The following is a 22,591-nucleotide window of genomic DNA, read 5'->3' as shown; positions in this document are numbered from 1 at the left end:
TGCATAGTGTGAGTATAGTAGTAACAACTTCCTGTACCACTACACAGAGTGAGTATAAGTGAGTATAGTGATACGTTCCTGTAACACTGCATAGAGTGAGTATAGTGACACATTCCTGTAACACTGCATAGTGAGAATACATCAGCAACACCTTCCTGTACCACTGCATAGCATCTTCCATCTACACACTACACTGTGTCTATCTAATAGTATGTTGTCATCTCCCTTCCTCCCCTACACTGTATAAAACAAATGTGCTATCAGAGCATTTTACTGTACAATTACACTGCATAGCACCTCTATCATGCAGGCAGGTACTGCATAGGAAGCACAGAATAGACTGCATAAGCTGTCATATCATATGTTTTCAACAAAGTTAATACATATGGAAATACATTCTCATCCCACACTGACTTCTCTCTCACTCGCTCTCTCTCTTTCTCATTCTCATTCTCTCTCTCCATTTCTCTTTCTCTGTTTCTTTTTATCAGGCCTCCAACAACTGGCGATGACGGAACAGTGCTGAAACGACCTGACACCAATGAATCACTCAACTCATCCATGTCCAACGGTACCACAGATGCAGGTAAACGCATATGCACACACACACACACACACACACACACACACACACACACACACACACACACACACACACACACACACCTTTTGCTACACAAGGATAATACATTTTGGGGCAGCGGTGGCCTAAAGATTAGAGGAGCGTGTTTGTGAATCCTTAAAGATATCACTTAAACCAGAGCGATATTATTTAGGATATGAAAGTCCTAGCTTATGATATCACTGGAGGTGATTGTAACCTGCTGTCCGCTGTTGTTGTCAGATCCATTTGACAGCCATGATGACCATGAAGACATTGGCGAGTGCGAGTCGGTGGAAGAGCACAAAAGCGTTATCATGCACCTGTTGTCTCAGGTCCGACTGGGCATGGACCTCACCAAGGTAATGCATCTACACATGCCTGTGTCTAGGGCTGTCAAGACATTTTACTTGATGATTAACGACTTAATTGTGTTTTTCCATTGAAAATTGGATCATGGAAATTACAATAATCAAAAAGGATAATGTACTATGCCAAAATAGGCCATATTTAATAGTTTTATGCTATTTCCTCTACGTTTGAAAATGTATGAACAGTTTTCAACATGGAAACGTTTATGACGATTATGCAAAATAATTGCATATTAAGGCACTGGTCTACCTGTGTCTTTGACAAATGTACAGGTAACTGCCCATGTAGAAGGACGAGGCCTCTCTCATCGAGACAGAAAAGGATACTTAGAAAGAATGGTTCTGTGTTTATTGGCATTCGACTTCTGAGTCCAAGTGATGGGCTGGATTAAACCATGCCATGAAACCATACATCATCACACTCACAGTAAAAACCTCTGTGTATTAAACTTCAAGTTTAAAACCTTATTTTAACCTATCTGTATGGTAGAGTATGTTACTACCATATAACGGCACATCTGCAGTGGTTGGAGGTGCTCTCCCTACTCTTCCATCGAGAAATGTCGACCCTGGTGTTGGGTATGGGTCGGACACCTACTGATTGATAAAGTTATTCGAAGCAGATGGTCATAGATCTGCCATCTTGGCATTGTGGTCATTACTATTCCCTCAGTCGGGAGGAGACAACAGACATTACATTTATGGATTGTAAACTTTAATGTAAGTCAGAGTATAAAAGGGATCTCTTTGGGTCCATTTTTGCACTCTCGGACACTGAAGATTTTACTGTACACCTTGGCAAAATTCCATTGTTTGTTTGCCAGTTTCTCTGTTTGATCTTGCTGTTTTGGTTTTAAGCTAACCATCTATAAATGGACACTTTTGAACTCATCTCTTTGTATCCATCTTCTGTAGTGTGTAATAATATTTCTTAATGTTTCACAGGTGGTCTTACCAACTTTCATCTTGGAGAGGAGGTCTTTATTAGAAATGTATGCAGACTTCTTTGCACATCCAGACTTATTTGTCAGGTATGTCACTCACTTAGGTGCAGTTCTTTGAGCGCAGGTTCTTTGGTCCCTCTATTGTTGTTGCCCTGGTGTTGCTGCCGTGTTGTCATGTCATGCACTAGAAAGATATCAATCAACACAAATTTGTATTTACCTCTATAGACATATTAATGGTTTGGTTTAACTACTGTACATAGTATTGTCCCAAATAAAGGAGATTTTTTTTAAAACCTTTTTTATGATGTTATGATATCCTAGGACTAGTGGTACAGTAGAAAAATGTCATAACTCCTCCGGACTCCACCGCGAGACTTCCGGTGGAGCGCATTCAAGACAATCACGTTGCATAGTGTTCTCTCACTATGAACATCAGATCTGAGCAAAAAACAAACAAAGAAAGCTATTAAAATACACGATTTAGAGCAAGTCCCATAGGCGTGGGGTTTTTGCTGCGGTGGACCCAGGATGTTATGATTTTTACCACTCATCCAAGGATATCATAACATCATAAAAAAGTTCGGGCGAAATTCTCCTTTAACATACAGTGCTTACAACTTGGTGGAGGTGCCACGTGGGATGAGACAACAACTTAACAACTCCCAGAAGTTCAGACAATCAAAACAACATTTTTCAAATGTAGCACTTTTTCATTGAATGACAATTGATAGGTTAAAGGCACAATCTGTAATCCAAATGTAATTCAACAAACGCAATTAGCCGCGGCATGACTGCAAGTGGGAACTGCACTAGTGACTCCTACAGGTTGGTTGTGGTGCCTGTTCAGCAAGGAGCAGAAATAGGATAAACTGTGCACTGTCAGGTGAAAAGATGTGTATTTGAGGAGACGTGTGGTTATCTACACCCTCCCCAGAACAACAAGCAGGGTTTGACAGTGATAGGAACTATGGGAGTAATTTGATGATCAAATTGGGGAGGAAAAAATAAACCCTAACAATATATTAATTGTCCTGATATGACCAATCCCACCCATTTGGTACTTCATGAAATAAAAAAGCTAACAATATTTGTAATAATTCGCAGATGTGTAAATGTTGTGAGATATTTAAAAAACAAATGAATGCAAGCAAGTTCATCTTAAGTGTCTGACTTCCGCTCTGTGCCCCCTGTAGCATTGCTGATCAGGAGGAGCCCCGGGACCGCATTGTACAGGTGGTGAAATGGTACCTGTCGGCGTTCCATGCCGGAAGGAAAGGCTCGGTAGCCAAGAAGCCCTACAACCCCATCCTGGGGGAGGTCTTCTACTGCCACTGGGATCTACCCACCGAGACAGAGACAGAGGAACCCAGTCAACCCAGTCAACCCACCCCCCTGCCGGCAGTAAATCAGCAGGTGGGATGTAGTGTTATTTCTTGTCACACTGAATGAATATTATAATGATGTACTGAATATTACATTACGATATTAAGTTACAATTTGTTACGTACATTTTGTATTGTTTTCATCATTTGTTAAATGTATACAGGTACCTTCCTCACAGGAGACTCTATCAGATGGTCCACTTCCGTGGTCTTCGCCAAACAGTGTGTGTTTTGTAGCAGAGCAGGTCTCTCACCACCCTCCCAGTGAGTATCTGACCTTCATAGGACCCCGTCTTAAACATTTATACAATGTCACTGGAATGCTTTGATTTGTTGATAACCTGGATGGCGATTAAAAACATCTCCACCCTCTTTTCTCCAGTTTCTGCATTTTACGCAGAGTGTTACAGTAAGAAGATCCAGTTCAACGCTCACATCTGGACTAAGTCGAAGTTCCTAGGGATGTCGATAGGTGTCCACAATATCGGCCAAGGTATATAGAACTCTGTTGGACTCGCTCACACAGTGAAAAGCTTACGTCACTTTCATGAACAGCCACACATTTAAACAAAAAGTGTTGTGCTGTGTGTAACACTCATATATGTGTTTTCCTGTTTGTGATCCAGGCTGTGTTTCATGTTTGGAACATGACGAACACTACATCCTCACTTTCCCTAATGGTTACGGCAGGTACTTCTTATTATTAATAATAACATTTACAGTATATTTACAAAATGTTTTTATATTTCTATATAACACCACCGTTAGTGTTTTCCAGAATAAATGATATGGATGGGTGTCAGTTTCATCTGAACATTAGTGTGTAAGGGCTATACTTTGTCGGGCGACCATGGCGCTTGATAAATGGATTTTCAACTGAAGCTATACATGTGTTCACACCCGCTTCTATCTCTTCAGGTCAATCCTGACGGTGCCATGGGTGGAGCTGGGTGGGGAGTGTACCATCAACTGCTCCAAGACGGGCTACAGTGCCAACATTGTGTTCCATACCAAGCCTTTCTACGGTGGCAAGAAACACCGGGTCACTGCAGAAATTTTGTAAGAGGTCCCCTCTCAAATTGTGTTGTAGCACAATTTTGTGTGTTCACACTACTCGCCTGCCTCGCACTGCCTAAAGGGCTTTTTCTGCAGAAAAGCTTTCAACTTCTGCAACCTCGTCTAGGAGCTCCGTTTGGATGAAGCTTGTTCTAAAGCTTACTTCAGGCTAAGCTAGGGGCAATTTGAAGACCTGTTGTGGAGGGTTGAACCAGCAATCTCGAGACACAATATATCGTAATTGGTCAACTAATAAAAGGTGGCCTAGGCACATCATAAGAGCATTTATCAAAAAAGTTACACTACTCAAAATGTTTTGCTTGGCCCCCCAAAAAAGTGCAATGACCAGCGTCTTTTAAAAGCGATTGCCTATTGTGCTATCTACAACATCAAGTTGCATTTTGGTTATATCTCCTAGATTTTAATGTAAAAAGGAGGTGCCTATTTTTTGTATGGAGGATAGTGTGAACATGCCCTTCTGTCCATAATTTCACTCATAGCCTCGAAACTACAAACCATTACACTAACCTATTCGACTTGAGAGTTGGTTTGAATTTGTCCCCTCTGCAATATCATCAGGAGGGTGCTTAATTCCATGTATTATTAAATGCATGAAATTACGTGGCCCAATGGCATTTAAAACGCTGAGGGATTCAAAGGACCAAATGACATACTTTTTAGGCATTTGAATTAAAACAAGCATTGTTCTTTTCATGTGCTTTTTGCAGTGGACCTAACGATAAGAAGTCTTTCTGCTCCATAGAGGGAGAGTGGAATGGAGTGATGTTTGCCAAGTGGGCATCTGGGGTAGGTTCATTTTAAACTGACTTTATTAGATTTTATTTTTTGGCACTTTTCACGTGAAGGTATCCTGACTACGGTGTAATTAGCAAGCAGATCCTCTCCAAACACTGCTGATGAGTTATCATCTCCTAACTGCTGTTTTTTCTTTTGTATTCTGGCAGGAGAACTCCTTGTTCATAGATACTAAAAAGATGGGACTCATTAAGAAGAAGGTTCGGAAGCTGGAGGACCAGCTTGAATATGAGTCTCGCAGGTGAGAATGAATGAACATAATTGCTATGGGGAGTAATAAGAGTATCAACCTTTGGTGTCTATTGCACCTGGACTCGTTACGCATCTTGGCGGTTCTGGACATTTGATTCACCGGTCAGACGGACCATTTGTGGAAGATCATTCCCTTACTCTCTATTCACTTTCTCGTCTCGCTTTTAAATAAAGGCTTAAAAATACCAAGAGAATAACTTTACACACACTCCTCTCATACTTTGGTACAAATTTAAAAGTCTGCATTGTGGAAATTCCACAACAATATTCTTAACTGTTGTATACTAACATTATTGTGCGACCCGTTGCCTGTCCAGAAATTAACAACTGGTCCGCAGTATCACTGAAGAACATCAGGTTCTCAACATTTTACTGTTGTAAAGTAGCCAGGAAAGAGTTTCTTTGTGGTACATTTCTTGAATACTGTGTTGTTGAAACCATACTAGTGATCTTCGCCTATGGGGACTGCTCATGAAAACAAAACGGTCTCTTTTTGTGTATTTATATCTTGACCCTTCAGCCTGTGGAAAGACGTGACACTGAACCTGAAACTGAAGTACATCGATGCAGCGACAGAAGCCAAACACCGGCTTGAGGAGAAACAGAGAGCTGAGGCCCGAGAGAGGAAGGAGAATGAACAGCAGTGGGAGACGAGGGTGAGGCTTACTCACCATCTAAACGGTTCTTCATTTGTCACTGGGTCATGTGACAATTCAGAAACCAAACAACACATGTTGCTGACCAGCTGTCCGTGGGGCTGGCCATACTGTATATCGTTGTTATTCCTGATAAATGGACAGATTCAGATCTTTTGCTTCAGTAGTAGTCAAATAGCTAAGTTGGATATTAAATGATGCTGCATCATATGATGTAGTTTTATTTTAGGACCATTTAGAATACTTTGTTCAACTAAATTGAAAAGGGTGCACTTTAATCTTGAATCATGGTGATGATTCTTTGTTTTCCTCTTTTCCAGTTGTTCCACGAGGATGGAGAGTGCTGGAACTATGATGAGCCTCTACTAAAGAGATTAGCTTCTAAGGAAGAGCACTAGGGAAGACGGCACACAATCTATCACACACACACACACACACACACACACACACACACACACAAACATGACACCAGAGTCTTCATAAGAACTCTTTTGCAAACCACTTCTTATCCAAGCCTTGGAATGACTGACTGATGATTGAATATGTACACAGCTTTGCATTTGACGATAAAACAATGTTGAATGAATTCAATGGGGAAAAAAAAAACTTCAAAGATGTATAACGAAAATTAGTAAAGCTCCTCCACTCGTTTGGTCAACTCCACCTCCACCACCATCGATACTGCTCCACCCTCCCTCCGTAAGGCCACCTGACGCAGAGCTGAGATCGGATTTTCCATGCATCTCCACTTCCTCTGCGTGCCATCTCTCAACTTTAACACCGAGCCCTTCAGCAATTCCACATGAGGAACCCAAGAAGCTCTCTCCCTGTTTTTGGGTGGAGGTGATAGCGTTCAGATCAAAAACAAACCTCGACAAACGAAACAGCATTCTACATCTCAGGGAATCTGTGAGGAAAGAAAGCTGCTGTCCCCCTCCAAGTGTCTGACAGCTTCATACCGTGGTGGGACTCAATCGTCACAACAGGGTGGGGGAGGATTTAGCCACTTGCCTAAAACTAGTTACAACTGTTGTTTATATATAGATATGTATGATCAATATATAAATATATATTCTTTTTTATTTTCCTCTTTCCCTCTTTTTTTTTTTCATTCTTTCAATAGTTTAAAAATACTTGAGGATAATCATTCCACTTTACTTTTGACATTCTTTCTGACCCTGTTTCTCATACACCAACATTGCCTCTGCCTATGGATTAACCATATTAACCCTGACGTCCCTATTTTGGGCATGTCATTATATGCGAGAATCTACAAGCTCACAACGCGTCACATGCGATGAGTTGTGAGCTTGTAGGTCGGCTATTTTCTCTCTGCGACATTGCCGTGAGTATAAAATGGGGCTTAAGTGGTTAATGCTTCAACATCCTTTTTCTGTCTATGCTGCTATCCAAACGCAAGCCCAGAGTTAAGTTGTAGGTTCTAAAAACAATTAGACTGGACAAAAGCTGTGATAGATTTGTTAGATGTAGGCAATATATAAAGCTGTTTTTGTGTCATCAATGGATGCAATTATACATTGACTGCACTTGTATCAATGAGCTCCAAAATGTCTAAAAAACGAGAGACAAAAGACCGGGCTCTTATGGTCCACAGGAATTGGTCTGGAAATATTCCCTGGTGGGTTTTAAAGCCATTTATGGCCATATGATTGTTTACTCATACTGTAGTGTTTCCAGATTATTTAATAGCCAGGTGATGAGGTTAGCAATGGGCAAGTAATTAAAGTCGTGTCTTATTCTATTCCAACTCTCACCTGCAGTCATTCTTTCAAAACACATTGCTTGCAGAAATCAATGTGTGTTGAGAGGAAACGTAACGAGGATGCAAATACAAGCTTTTGAGTCACACCAACTGTTTTTAAAGGTAATGAGTCCAAATTGTTTTGATGGTTTTGGTCTTGTTGGCTGGCATGTTAGCCTATGTGTAACGTTTTTCTATCAAAGATATATGACCAACCAAAAAATTGCTTACTGCCCCAACCTATTTAAATCCTAGTTCAATCTCCCATACATACCCACTTTAGTCAAATCTTAATGTGGAGTAACAAAGAAAATGATGGCTTACCTTGTAAAGTGTGATGACAGCTGCATTTTGAAAATAAAATAAAATGGGACATTCTCTAATAAAATGATTGCTGGCATAAATAAGCTGCTCATTAAGAAATACTATTTGTTAGGTAGCCTACTAGCTTATAACATTCGCTTACACAATAACATGTCTGAGGCAGAAATAATTCTGTGAAGTATTGAGTAATATGTTTCAGGTAGGTTTTTTTCTAAATGCATATACAGTATTTTGGAATAAAGCCCTTAAAATGTTAACTTTTCATGTGATATGAGAGACCAAGAGTGATATATTTTAGAAGTTTACTGAGACATTCAGTGTGCCCTGTTACCTTGGATATTTCAACAACTAAGGTTTTGTTTATTGTTCCTCATAGATACTGTATTTGACTAGTTGATAAAGCACGTTGATTCACAATTTGGCCTTGGGTGTCTCTTAAAAGGTGGTTTTGACTATGGAAAGTTATAATTATGCATATTTGGTGATGTGTGCCTACCTAATGATATCCTATGGTGAAAAATCAACATGCAGGCTGTACTGTAACAGTTTGATTTAATTTATCATCTGTCAAAGTCAGTTTTCTGGGAATATGCCAATTAAAATTAGCAGAGGTTGTACAAAATTCCAAGCCATTATTTTTTTCTCCCTTCATGTTATGTCTGTAAATTATATTGAATTGAGGCTTTGCCACACATTTCAATATCAGTATCGCTTGATAGAAAGCAATCAATACAAAATGTATTTTTTATTTCATTCTGATCATAACCATTGATTGTATCAAAGTTTCCTGTTTGTTGATGCATAATAGGCCTATTAAATCTCCATGAATTTACTCTTAAGAGGTATTGTGTTTACTTAACAAGCCATGTGCATGATGATAGACAGTTTTTGTTTTTGTTATAGCCTAATTTCGAGGCCAATGGTGTAAGAGCATTATCAGGAGGTGTCAATCAGAAACATTTAGGCCTATTCCAGATATTTACATGTACTGGGAATTTGACTTGTCCACTGTAAAGAAGCAGATCAGTAGCTATGCATAACCATGACGCACAGGAGGCACAAGTTAAATTACAAGATACAAATAACATAAGACATAGTCTGTAATGGGGGGATGGCCAATAATGCAGTACACTTTGTTACATATTTAAGGCAGCAAAGAAGAATTTGAGAGAGGTGTCAATCAGAATCGTTTGACTTGTACAGTGTTGTACTGCTGCTAAGGAACAGTAGGTGGTGCAATTGGGAGCATCCATAGACAAGTAAAACGTCTATGGATGGTTGCTTGTTGGATGTTCTGTTCTGTTACTGTAACATCTGATTGATTGATTGATTGAATACTTTATTTAGAAGTTTGCAGGAAAAAAAAGTACAGTTTAAAAATAAGGTCAACTAAATAGGATTGAAAAGCCCATGAAAGCCTAATGGCTTGTTTCAAATGGGGTCCCCAATCCCCAAGTACTCAATTCATAGTGATGTCCTCAATTCATAGTCTAACATGACATTTGATATTTCCATATTAAAACGACATTTCGGCAAAAGATTAGCTCACATTGTTTAATATGTTATTGCACTTATGTTTTACATTCTCTCTAAATTGGTGAGAGTAGGCAGCACTCATCAGCTACTTTGGATAGTTTTATATGACTTTGTGGAGGGAAAGTAGAACCGCCCTTTCCTTTCCCATAATGCTGTGCGGCTTGCCTATATAAACTCCATCCGCCTTGACTCATCCTTCTCTTTCTCTCTGCGTGTTCATCTAAGGTACGTTGAACGTGGCTTCCTTCTTTTGCACGATTTATATGAGTTTAGCATATTCTGGGTAACGTGTCATTATTTCTGTATGCGTTTTTAATGTGTTGTTACTTATCCTGTGCGGCACTGTTAACTTTAAGGTGCTCGCAAACAGTCTTAATTTAATGTTGCCAACTTTGCACTAGCATTAGCAGGCCTGCTTCACCACGTGTTTCCAACACGCAGTAACTTAGGGCTTGATTTTCTATAGTTGCAATTATTGGCAGTTGCGAATGTATCGCCTTGTTTCTAAAGTGTACTTATTTATGCTTATGTGGCCAAGTTTGTTGTTTTGGCTTGTTTTTCCTAGACCTGGTTGCTTATTTCTCTCGCGGTAAGCTGGCAACAGTGCTAGCTAACAAGCTAATGGCCCGATGGCTCATACAGCAACCATTGCAACAGTGACCCATGCTCTAAAGTCTAAATGATGATTATAAGTGTTGGTAGGGACATCTGACTATTGCTGAGGAAACGCCAACCATTCTGATCGCATGGGTCAATAATACTGAAAGCTTAAGCGCCTTGAGTCATGCATATATCCATAGTTGGTTTTACGGATGGTTTGTCTAAATGTGTTTTTTACCTTGTTTCAGGCCTACAATTGACAACGAGATGGATGCTATCCTTCGGTAAGCGACCTTAAAGTGATTGTTTGTGTTGAATTGTGGAACAGTGGTTCTCAAATTATTTTCACCAAGGATCCCCAAATTGACACTGATTAGCCCACGTGACGGACCCCATCTTTTTTTTTACACTGCTATAGCAATGATTCTCAACTTTTTGATTTCAGTTTGATATGCATTAGGCTATGGACTTGACAATCTTGACGTGATGATTCTGAATCAGGTCTCTGATCCTTTTGACGATAATTTTCTTCTATTAACTGATCTAGATTGTTCAAGTGTACACAAGTTATTCTTAAAAGTCGAGACTGCTAATAATGAACCATTTGGTTCTATTTGTACACTCGGAGTTAGACCCATAACAGTCTATCATTTAGCTGGGTCCCCCTGGAACTCCCTCAAGGACCCTTGGGGGTCCCCGGACCCCACTTGAGAACCACTGCTGTAGTAAAGTCGTATAACTTAATGACACAGCCTAACCTCATGTCTTAAATCTACTAGTCTTGTTGGCAGATGACTAATTGTCTTAATTCTTGTTATCAGGTCTAACGGCTTGTGCTTCAGCACGTGCAAGTCACGGAATCGGCAAAGGTACATAACATGAATATTTAATGCCTCATAATCTAACACTGAAGTCAATGATGAATTTATATATAAGAGTAGTGGACAGATGTGATATCTGATTAATTATATACTGAGACTTAATTAGCTGTGTATAACGTCCTTGTACCATTATCATTGTGTAGTAAATCAAGTTTCCTTATTAGGTATTGGATAGACTGAAGATATGAGGATACTAATGGTTGAAGGTATGTATGACTTAACAGCCACAATATGGTTAATCTGTGCCGATGATGACAATTATTTGCTACTCTTGACAAAGGATGATGATTCATTACCACATTTCTCAGTTCTGAGGCACATATGATCACCTGTAATTTACTGATCTCTGAATTAAGTTGTCATTCAGTTAACCATTTTTATACATTTTCACAGACTGGCAGCTTTGCTGACCAGAAGCACTGCAGCATACAAAACAGGTAATGAGGATATTGTATCTTTAGCCTGTACTTCAACTGTCAATGATGATTGTTTAAAACAATGGGAATCTCTCTGAAATTAATGAAAGATGCTTGTTTTCCTGATGGCAGTAAATGCTACACACAACTCTTTCACATTACTGTATGTAATTTTTACTTAATAGTTTGGTTTTATTTTGCAGATGACCATGATGTCTAGGAATGATGACTTGTGGTCAAGTGAAGCTTGGCAGTCAGTTTTCCCAGGTAATTCTAACTTGCCCATATTCTCTTGCACATTGTAATATTACATTTGGATGATAGAATATACCCATGCTTAAATGATGAATATTAATGTTGGTAGGGACATCTGACTATTGTTGAGGAAACGCCAACCATTCTGATCGCATTTTCTTGTTTAAAACAATGGGAATCTCTCTGAAATTAATGAAAGATGCTTGTTTTCCTGATGGCAGTAAATGCTACACAACCCTTTCACATTACTGTATGTAATTTTTTCTTAATTTTGCAGATGACCATGATGTCTAGGAATGATGACTTGTGGTCAAGTGAAGCTTGGCAGTCAGTTTTCCCAGGTAATTCTAACTTGCCCATATTCTCTTGCACATTGTAATATTACATTTGGATGATAGAATATACCCATGCTTAAATGATGAATATTAATGTTGGTAGGGACATCTGACTATTGTTGAGGAAACGCCAACCATTCTGATCGCATTTTCTAACTGATACATGCATGCCTACGGTACATGGCTATTTGGAAGCAACGCTAATTTTCTTTCTTTCTTAGGCTGGATTCTGGTTGAAGATGGTGAAGGTCCCTAGAGGTTGCTTTTTGGTGGCTCCCCAGTGAGGAGGCCTGGGCTACTTATGAAAAGGTCAGTTTTGAATTTACAACTGTTATGGGGTTTCTGCATGATACAATGATGATTGCATAGTTCAGCTGATATCTGTGATGAACAAGCAGCATAAGTCTTTCGCTCCTATCTGATGTATTAATCCTGTCTGTATTAGCCAGTTCATTATCACTGCACTGTATTGATTGTCAAATCTGTTACAGGATTCTGATTGAAGATCCCCAGAAAATGTAGTTTTTGGTAGGTCATATGGTCCCTTTCAAGCACTTGACACAGTTTCTTGATACGATGATGATCGCATAGTTCAGCTGATAATTGTGATGAAAAACTAGCATAAGTCTTTCGCTCCTATCTGATGTATCAATCCTATTTATACAAACGCGTACAAATGAACTGCACCATGTTGATTGTCAAATCTATTCTATTATAGGATTCTGGTGAAATGTGATTTGCAGCTCACCCACAGAGGTTGTGTTTTGGTACGTATGGCCATTTAAGCCCCAGTGCTTTTTCGTTGACAATCTTGACATGATGATTCTGAATCAGGTCTCTGATCCCTTTGAGGATAATTTTCTTATATTAACTGATCTAGATTGTTCACGTGTACACATAATTTGTTCTTAAAAGTTGAGACTGCTAATAATGTACACCTGTGTTGGCTTTGTAGGTGATGTGCTATTCATTGAACTATGGAAGATGATGGAGGATGGAGTTTAACAGAAAATCAGAAGTGAGTGCAGAAACTCTTGCATCTGTGTCTGAACAAGTTATATTGGATCTTTTCCTAGCATGGCTGGATACGATGGGAAACTTGTATTGATTCATATAAACTGGGTTACAAAGCTTTTTCCCAGCTGCTCCCATCATGTTCTGTAACTTTCTAGTTAAAGAATCCAATATAAGCATTCATCATACTTTGGAAGTGAGAACATGGACTGACCATGTGATTACTGTACATGCCTAGTTATTAGTCTGACCTGTGTGATGATAAAGTACATGCTGACCAAACCCTGGAGTCCATGTAATATTAGCTCTAGCTGAACTGGTCGGTCTTCAGATGTGTTTGAATGAAACATCTGCGTGTTAGCACTTTTTCTAATGGCTACCTTTTCTTCAGGAATGGCGACACCGTTTGGCAGTCTGGTGGAATGGCACAACTTTGAGGTAAGATTCCATAAATGGAAAAGTCATGGCTCTATATGGGTTCAGTGATGTCTTTACAAATGTCTGACCTGAACATCAATGTGTGGACAATGCGTTTACTGAGTAACCTTTTGTAGAATGAATTGCTCGTTGACCTATTGGTAACCTTTATAACTTGGTGTTTGTGCTCTTCAGGTGACTGGAATCTGGATTGACATGGTAAGCTTTGCAAGAAAATTAAAGCCTTTGCCTTTAGACTGGCATGGCCAAAAGAGCCTGTTCATAATTTGGTTGTGGCTCGTGCACCAGTACCCATTTTCTGTAAACTCTGAATCCAGGAGTATTGTGGGTTACTTGCCCTCTTAAGCATACCCAATCTTGGCAATCACTAAACAAAAAGCTTTTATCACTACATGAAATTAGGCTGACTTGGCTCTGGGTATTCAATGCGTCATGGGTATTTGTTCAGGAGCCACTACCTATATTGGCTTGATGCTTGCCATTTAACCTATGATGAAAAGATTCTGCCAAATGAATAGCATGATTATACTCCTACCGTTCCATATTTCTTCTGAGGTTGTGTAGAAAATGTAAAGACTACAGTGTTGGCTAAATGTCAGTTACTGATCATTCTTTGTCTCGTCTCATCAGGTTGCTACTGTCTGGGGGGATTCCTGAAGGTGACTCTCCTCTGGATTGACATGGTAAGCTTTACAAGAAAATAAATTAGAGTTTACATAAAGCCTTTGCCTTTCTCTAGAATGGCATGGCCAAAAGAGCCTGTTCTTAAATTGGTTGTGGCTCTTGTACATACCCGTTATCTGTAAGCTCTGAATCCTGAAGTTTGTGGTCAGTCTTATGGGTTAACTGCCCTCTAGTACACTTGACCACACTAAGCATAGCATACCCAATCTTGATGATCCAAAACTTATCTTTTTTTTAACGCTACATGAGATTAGGCTGGCTTGGCTCTGGATATTCAATGCTTCATGGGTATTTGTTCAGGAGCCATTACCTATATTGGCTTGATGCTCTGTCTCCATTCAACCTATGATGAAAAGATTCTGCCAAATGAATAGCATGATTATACTCCTACCGTTCCATATTTCTTCTGAGGTTGTGTAGAAAATGTAAAGAATACTGTGTTGGCCACATATTGCTAGTTACTGATCATTCTTTGTCTTGTCTCATCAGGTTGCTGCTGTCGGGGGGGATTCCTGAAGTTCACTGTTTTTAATGTGCCTTGCCGGGCCATTAAAACTTAATGGCTGTTCAACAATGTTACAAAGTGCTGTACAGAAAAGGAATGAATGAAAATAAAACTATGCACTTGATTGAAGGATACTTGTTTTACTTTGACAGTTACTTGGAACAGCAAAATGTGTGAAGCTGGATGTAGTTTAAAACCTCTGGGGAAACTAAGTTTCAGCCTTTTTACTTGAGCTTACTATGAAACTTGTTTTGTGTATATCGTGTGTCATTGCTTGCTTAGATTTTCCATGTCAGAACTTAGCCACGCTAAATCTACTATGTGATCGTAATCTATACAGCTCCCATGAAGACTGTACGTAGGGTTTGTTATTTCTATTCAGGAGTTAAATTATTAAATCTAAGGCTAGGGTTTCTTAACTGTCTGCAATACTTGGTGAGGTTACTAGAATAGTTTCTGGTTGTGGACAGCATTTTGCACCAGGGATTCACAAATCTAATTTAAAAAAAAAATATTGCGGTGTGTATATAGGTTAAAAGTGGTTGAACTGGGCTGGACGCTATCACTTAAGCTGAGGAACCCCTGAGGGTCCCCAGACCTCACTTTGAGAACCGCTGTACTAGAGCAGCACCTGCTATAGACAGGATGTGACGCAACCATGGAGCGCGTCCTATATTTTCCACTGTTGCCATGTCTGCTTATTATAAGCGTCTTTGGGCTTGTTCTGTAAAGTTGTAAATATTGGTGGTTGCGTTTTTTTGGGGGCTTGCTTCCGAGTGTTTAAAACTGTGGTTCTAACATTTACTTGTCATGGACCCTCCCCCCCGTGGCACATATTCTGTGTAGGAGGCACAAAAGACCTAGCCTGGTATAGCCATGGTTCACATGACGCTTGTATATGGTATGACAGTCATGTTTCAGGGCTAAGCCTGGTAATGAGATTTTCCGGAAGGAGGGGCTTTACCAGGCTACAAAAGACCATTAAAAGTATTTTGTCCCTACCAGATTAGTGTTAAAATGTTTCACTTTTCAAGATCGTTTTGGAAAGCAGCAGCTCCCAACGCATCGCATTGTAGATCTGTAATTTTCAAATATCCGAAGCTCAACTGGCCTAGTCTTTGAGCTTGTTTTCCTAGACCTGGTTGCTTATTTCTCTCGCAAAACCTGGCAACACTGCCGAGGAGCGCGTCCTAGAATAGAATGCGTAGGCCTGTTTAAATGGATATAAGAGTAATTGAGCTACTCGGCATATTTCATTGACGGACACAAATTGGCCGCATCGTCACCGATGTTTCTGTTCTTGCTACCTGTACTTTGGGCTGTGTCCACAAAGGCAGACTTCTTCCAATTTGACAGCATTTCCAACGCGTCCACGTACTATTTCAATTATATCTACTGTAATATATGGGAGGGGGAGTGTCAGCCAAATCAAGATGATGCTACTCAACAAGGTAGGAATTATGAACACAGTCGATCAGTCATATATTCTGTTTTACGTGTTTTAGCCTCATATATTCTTCCTTTTTTATAAATGAACGTTAGCGAAGGCAGTGCTGTAACGGATACAGGATAGCAGGTGGGCACTATATATAGGGACATCTGGGCACCACCACCACCACGATGTAAAATTGGCTATTTTGTCCAAAATGTAAAATATGTATTACTTAAGTAATGTAAAGTGTACATGATGTGTTCGGTACATGCACGGTACATCATTATAACAATAAGTAATGTAAAGTATACATGCATGGTACATCATTATTATGATAATAAGTCATGTAAAGTAGGCTATGCATGATGTGAACATGCACAGTAGCCTACATTATCAGACTTAATTCTAGCCCTCAACTTCTTGTTTATGCCCCAAAATGACTGGATATACAGGTTTTGTAGCAATTTGTAGAAATATTAGACCTAATTGTCAAATGTTTAAGCATGTTCTAATCGTGCACACTCTACTTTACTTTAAACATTTTCCAAATATTGTATTTTTTTTAAAAAACATTTTGGACACAATAGCCAATTTTACATCGAGGTGCCCAGATGTCCTATAGTGCCCACCTATCCTGTTACCTTCTGAATGATGTACTGTCTGAGCTCTATCTATTACCCGATCTGTGCTTACAATGTATTGTAAATTGTCCATTATCAGTTCCTACACGGGACCTTTGGGCAGGATTTCCTCAGGACTACGTTAGCCTGCTTCACCAATGGTATTGCAGCCTGGTTCAGTGCTGTGATTCTGGGGACTGCAGGATAACTAACAATATCACAGGTATCACATTCCACATTCCTATTTTGCATGTGTTTTAGCAGTTTATTATGATAAATCGTCTTTTCAGTTTGTTTAATTGAGAGACAATAGAAATACATATAGTGTTTTATATTTGTGATGATATAGATTTTTGGTGTTATTTTTATGTTATGTTGATGAATTGAATAGGACCTCAATGGAAAGTCCACAAGGACTTTTTTGTGTAAATCCTTTTAGACCAAGCTTATGACTGTACTTGTTCTGTTTGCATTTCTGACTAATAAAATATTCAATCAATCATGTATATTGATGATATATATTCAAAAACGTTTAGTCATTTGCATAATATTTATGTATGTAATATTTATATATTTGCATTATACTTGTAGCCTACTACAGTCATTTTATTTAGCAGAGGATACAATTTTGGGTCATGGGCACTTCAACTTTTATGTGTGGTTATTAACTTCCAATATAATGTGCACATTCAGGCCTTGCCAGTGACCTGCAGTTGAAGCTCCATGGGCAGCACCTAGCTCAGGCTGTGGTTCTGAAGGCTGTTCAAGGTTTTGTCGACAACCCAGAGTCCAATAAGCCTCTCACCCTCTCTTTCCACGGTTGGTCTGGCACGGGCAAGAACTATGTTGCCCGGATTTTGGCTGACAACCTGTACCGGGACGGGGTGAAGAGTGAATGTGTGCGCCTGTTCATCGCCCCCTTCCACTTCCCACATGCCAGACTGGTGGACACGTACAAGGTGAGACAGACTGCCCAGTTCCCCAGTTGACATAGAGATCAGTCCATGCCCAGTCCATGCCAAAAACCATGTGAAGTTTGTTCTATGGACCCTGCAGTCAGAACTGTGCTTTCTATGTTTGTTTTGTTGTATTTATTTGCACAATAAACAACAGTTCAAAGAAAAAACAGTTCAGATTAAATATAGGCCCTTTGTATGTACGGTTTGTATGTATGGTTTTTGAAACCTGTCAACCAGGCATTCTTCCAACTAGGTAGTAGAGCAGGGCATATGTACACCAGATTTTACATAATCTTTGCACTGGATTTCAAAATGATGTTGACACAGTTTTATTTCACAACTCAATCAAGATTATACTGGTATACTGAGTAGTAGCCTTTTAAATAGATAAGATAAAACTCTACAAATGTGAACTCCGTAACATTTGGCATCCTCTTATATCAGTGCTTGGTCCCTGGGGAAAAAAAAAAAAGATAACAAAATAATATATTTACTGGAAGATGAACCAAAATATTAGCTTTTTTTTTTGTGTTGATTCGCAGATGTGTTTGTGTGTGTGTGTGTGTGTGTGTGTGTGTGTGTATATATTTTTTTTCATTTTTTTACGCTTTGAAATTAATTACATTCTTATTAATTGAAAGAAGTAAGATGAGAAGATAATTCATAGTTGCAGCCCTAAAGTCAATGTCCAGTGAACAGTACACCTCAAATTGTGGATGCATTAACCGCACAGAAGATGTTTATGCCTAATCCTCCTAACCTAGAAATATAAATCTTAAGGAGTCTTCTGACCACAGACTCTTTTCCCTCTTCCCAGGTCCAACTGAGAGAGGCTATCCGGGACATGGTCTTACGCTGCCCTCAGACTCTCTTTATCTTTGACGAGGCTGAGAAGCTCCACCCGGGCCTCATTGATGCCATCAAACCGTACATGGATCACTATGACAATGTGGATGGAGTCAGCTACCGTAGAGCCATATTCCTCTTCCTCAGGTAAAACTGAACTACAGGTACAACTTGTAGCATACAAGTCCTAAAAGTGAACTGTATACTCCATTTGACACCTTAAGGGCAAGACCACTTTGGTAGAGGTTTGGGTTGTGTAGTTACCTTGCCATGATATAACTCCAAAGGTGGGTAAGAAATAAAAAATAATTGCTCCATTCAGTCCATCGATTAGAAATTGAGAATTCAAAATATGCTCCTCATTGACTTACATTGTACGGTGAAACAGCTCTCAAAGTCACTCTTTTCGCACATAAACGAACACAAAGAGAGTTGATTCAGACAATATAGAACATCACAAAACCCAGTACTATTTTTTTTTTTTTTGTAAAGTTGTTGACTTCCTGTTGATTTTACTATTTTTATTTGGAAGAAAACTCGGACTGGATCCGCGGATCCGGATCTGTGGCTCAATTTCTAATCAATGGAGCAATTATTTGCTCTGCTATTATTAGGTATTAGATTTGAGTGGGCAAACACAAATGCCTCAAACATCAATGACCAATGCCTGTTTGTTCTCTCATCAGTAACATAGGTGGAGCAACAATCAATGATGTCGCATTGGACTTTTGGCACTCTGGTCAGAACCGCGAGGACATTGGCATGGAAGACCTAGAACATCGGCTCCGAGCTGAAACCATGGATTCCCAAGGTACATAAGTGTTTTTTGGGGGGGGGTTTAGATGATTTTTTGGGCTTTTTATGCCTTTATTATTGATAGGACAGTAGGCTGACAGGAAATGGGGAGAGAGAGATGGGGAGTGACATGCAGCAAAGGCCGTCTGTGTGCCTTTGCCAGTGCCAAATATCTTGTGCACACTGCCAGGAGGCTAACATAGTTTGTTACCTCCACTAATTCTTTCACATAATGTTTTATGATATTTTAGATTTAACTTTAATTATATGCAGCCCTCACATTAGAGTACTTGCCGCTGCACGCGCAGGGTTTGTAGTCGGTCGGTTACATATATGCACGTGACCATATATGGGCATAGTGATCGGATCTGTGGCTCTGGACAACCGAATCTCTGTAGCCCCTTTTATGCCCATATATGGAGATCGCTGATGTCATCAGTATATGCCCATGGCTGTGTCAGTGGTCCGCCCGCCAAATCCGCCCTCCCTCCATTAGCCAATTTTAATATAGGATAAGTCAATGTGGCTCAGATCGGGCTGAAACAATACGACAAGAACAAACTAATTTCACCCACCTTTTTACTCCTGTAAACCTGTGATGTGACAATAAAGCTGATTCTAATTCTGTTCTGAAACCGTGCCCAAATTTGGAGATGACTGACTTTGTCTTGTGATGATGTTAATCGTCATTATCGCATGACTCTTTAAGAGCTAGTTCTTCCTACAACACAATGACTCTCCATTTTTGGGAAAAACTGACTTCATCATAAATATGATGTCAGAGATCCACCAGGGAGTCCAGCTGTTTCTGGACGCCGTCTTGTTATTTTACAGAACCGAACAGCAGAAAAGCTACGGAGAGGGAATTCAGCATAGTCTCATGTGGGTTCACAAGAGGGGGTCTTAAACATCAATCTAATCCATTAGAGACTGGATTATCTATTATCAAAAATACTATCGCCATCTGAAGGGATGATTATTTTAAAAATGTATTTCCTGAAATGTAACTACCTTGGAATTTCTTGGTTATTACACTATATTTACATATTGTTTGGTCTGAGATTTTCTATGCGTAACTGTTTCCTGTGCAGGTGGATTCTCTCAGAGCGAGCTAATGTCAGGTCACCTGATAGACTTCTTTGTGCCATTCCTGCCACTGGAGTATCGTCACATTAAGCTGTGCGCACGCGATGCCTACGCTGCACGAGGTCTTGAGGCAAATGAGGGTACACTGGACGAAGTGGCTAAAGCAATGCTTTATTTACCCAAGGAGGAGAGGCTGTTCTCAGCCCAGGGCTGCAAGTCCATACCTCAGAGGATCAATTTCTTTCTCCCCTAGACAGAGAGAGAGAGAGGTAGATCTGGAGGAGTACTGAGTTTGTATTACTAGCCAGCCCATCTGCACACAGCGCCACAGATGAGGTGGGCCTTCTCTGCTCTTAGTACCCCCCCCCCCCACAACACATCCACACACACACACACACACACACACACACACACACACACACACACACACACACACACACACACACACACACACACACACACACACACACACACACACACACACACACACACACACATACAACATGTGTCTGTCCAGTTCCCTACACAGAATCAAATATGGAGCGTTACTTTAACACAGAGGGAGTGTCAAAGTGTTTTCCCCTCTCAGAGTGAGAGTAACCCCCCAGATTTTGCTGTGTAGGCTGGAGAAAGCCGAGTGGCAGGGCAGTTCCAGTATTACTGAGAAAAACACCATGCCCCCTCTTGCAGACATGAACACTGTTGCAGAGGAGCATGGCCGCTTGTCTCCACCTGTCTACAAAGAACCTATGCACTGCCGAGACAGAGAGGTAACGTGGATTTTCACATCCCGAGTGTTCCTTTCACTAACAGTAAAATCCTGAGTGTTCATTTAACTCTGATAGTGTACAAATGGAACCAAGTGGACATTTTGGTTCCATGTGTACACTCTCAAAGAGTTAAGTGCATTTACATCATGACACACAAGATTTTGTTGTCCTCTAACCTCAATTCATATCTGAGATGCACTGTTTTTATGTTTAAACAAGGTCAAAAGTAATATTTTAGTATTTGCATGTCTAAAATTGTGTTTGGTTGTCATCTATTATCTTATTTGTTACATAACTGTACCAAACGTGTTTGTTATCTTGCATAATATATGTGTTAACTTGCCTCATATTGTTATATGTATTTTTGTGGAGTCTGCACATGCACATTATATAGATTCATGCCAACTTGGCATGTTGTGACTATTGGAAAGAAGTATGCTGTGGAATTATCGTACAAGCACTGTCTATGATACAGAATGTGTCATAAAAAAGAGAAAAAAGTTGGAACTATGTGTATGAAGAGGAATAATTCCATTTTAACCTCAAATGTTTTTTTTTTGTGTATGTTTTTTAATAACCGTGTTTTAAATAATTTATTTGGTTGAGATTGATCATGCTTTGGTCTTCTTGCATATATCAACTTTATAAATATATGATCATCAGCCATTCTGAGTTCAGACCATCATCTGCGTCTGTCTTTCATTTCTGGTACAGTTTACTTGATTTGCTTTGAAGAAGAAAAACAGCTTTGATTTTCTTTGTGTCTCTTTGTCACCCTGTCCCATAAAGTAGCCTGCCCTATACACACCTCTGTATTAGTCTGAATTAATTATTCCAAATTCATGATGCTGAATTGTTCTGAGACTGAGTTATCAGGTGCCCTGGTGGCTGGTGCTCAATCAGCTGAATAAAAACTAGATTGCATTTGGAGAGAAATAATAAAACATCTCAACTGAACAGTTAAGATGTTTGAAATTATTGATTATCTTTAATGTTTAATCTGAAGCAGAAATATGCTTTTTGATGTCCTCCATTACTTCTATCAATTAAATGGCATGATGAGTTAACATCCATTCATTTATGGTTGATACACACTCAGCCATCATCTTTTCTGGGGAGTGAATGATCGAGCAAACGCGTGGTCTCCTCTTATTGGCCATTATAACCCCTGTGGAAAGCATGGTTGCTATTTTGAATTAAACGTGTGATCCGGTTTAAAGCCCGCCTATCGTATTCGGTTATTTGCTCTCGC

At 39.7% G+C, this 22,591-nt stretch overlaps 2 protein-coding genes and 1 long non-coding RNA gene across 11 annotated transcripts in view; all 3 read left to right on the top strand.

Annotated features, from left to right (window-relative positions):
* Positions 1 to 8,999, top strand: part of osbpl9 (oxysterol binding protein-like 9) — a 45,407-nt gene extending 36,408 nt beyond the window's left edge. For 7 of the 8 annotated variants that reach the window (XM_080431647.1, XM_080431646.1, XM_080431645.1 and 4 more), the window contains 12 exons: positions 492 to 586; positions 845 to 963; positions 1,918 to 2,003; positions 3,113 to 3,332; positions 3,466 to 3,565; positions 3,684 to 3,794; positions 3,928 to 3,991; positions 4,220 to 4,360; positions 5,086 to 5,164; positions 5,323 to 5,414; positions 5,946 to 6,081; positions 6,402 to 8,999. In XM_080431647.1, the coding sequence (XP_080287773.1) occupies positions 492 to 586; positions 845 to 963; positions 1,918 to 2,003; positions 3,113 to 3,332; positions 3,466 to 3,565; positions 3,684 to 3,794; positions 3,928 to 3,991; positions 4,220 to 4,360; positions 5,086 to 5,164; positions 5,323 to 5,414; positions 5,946 to 6,081; positions 6,402 to 6,479 (1,321 nt within the window). In that variant the 3' untranslated portion in view covers positions 6,480 to 8,999. The remainder of the gene's footprint in view (positions 1 to 491; positions 587 to 844; positions 964 to 1,917; positions 2,004 to 3,112; positions 3,333 to 3,465; positions 3,566 to 3,683; positions 3,795 to 3,927; positions 3,992 to 4,219; positions 4,361 to 5,085; positions 5,165 to 5,322; positions 5,415 to 5,945; positions 6,082 to 6,401) is intronic. The other variant, XM_080431644.1, reaches the window with a different exon arrangement.
* A 915-nt stretch (positions 9,000 to 9,914) lies between these two features.
* Positions 9,915 to 14,960, top strand: LOC308087569. 2 transcript variants are annotated; one of them, XR_013933348.1, is made up of 15 exons: positions 9,915 to 9,928; positions 10,552 to 10,587; positions 11,125 to 11,172; positions 11,349 to 11,390; positions 11,578 to 11,621; positions 11,804 to 11,867; positions 12,133 to 12,196; positions 12,412 to 12,499; positions 12,682 to 12,718; positions 12,909 to 12,957; positions 13,146 to 13,208; positions 13,596 to 13,642; positions 13,817 to 13,840; positions 14,273 to 14,325; positions 14,816 to 14,960. It is a non-coding gene; the product is annotated as an uncharacterized lncRNA (long non-coding RNA). The 2 variants fall into 2 exon arrangements; XR_013933349.1 differs by having other exon boundaries at positions 13,596 to 14,960.
* Positions 14,961 to 16,101: 1,141 nt separating this feature from the next.
* tor3a (torsin family 3, member A) lies at positions 16,102 to 20,822 on the top strand (the record flags this gene model as incomplete). The annotated part of the gene is made up of 6 exons (XM_080430199.1): positions 16,102 to 16,282; positions 16,984 to 17,106; positions 17,577 to 17,842; positions 18,660 to 18,835; positions 19,375 to 19,499; positions 20,575 to 20,822. Exons 1-6 carry the CDS (start codon positions 16,120 to 16,122, stop codon positions 20,820 to 20,822), a joined length of 1,101 nt encoding a protein of 366 aa, XP_080286325.1. The 5' UTR covers positions 16,102 to 16,119.
* Between the last annotated feature and the right edge of the window lie 1,769 nt (positions 20,823 to 22,591).

The sequence above is a fragment of the Gymnoscopelus braueri genome (assembly GCF_963280865.1).
Source record: "Gymnoscopelus braueri genome assembly, chromosome: 6".
Taxonomy (NCBI): Eukaryota; Metazoa; Chordata; class Actinopteri; order Myctophiformes; family Myctophidae; genus Gymnoscopelus; species Gymnoscopelus braueri.
This window is presented reverse-complemented; position numbering and strand designations above follow the sequence as displayed.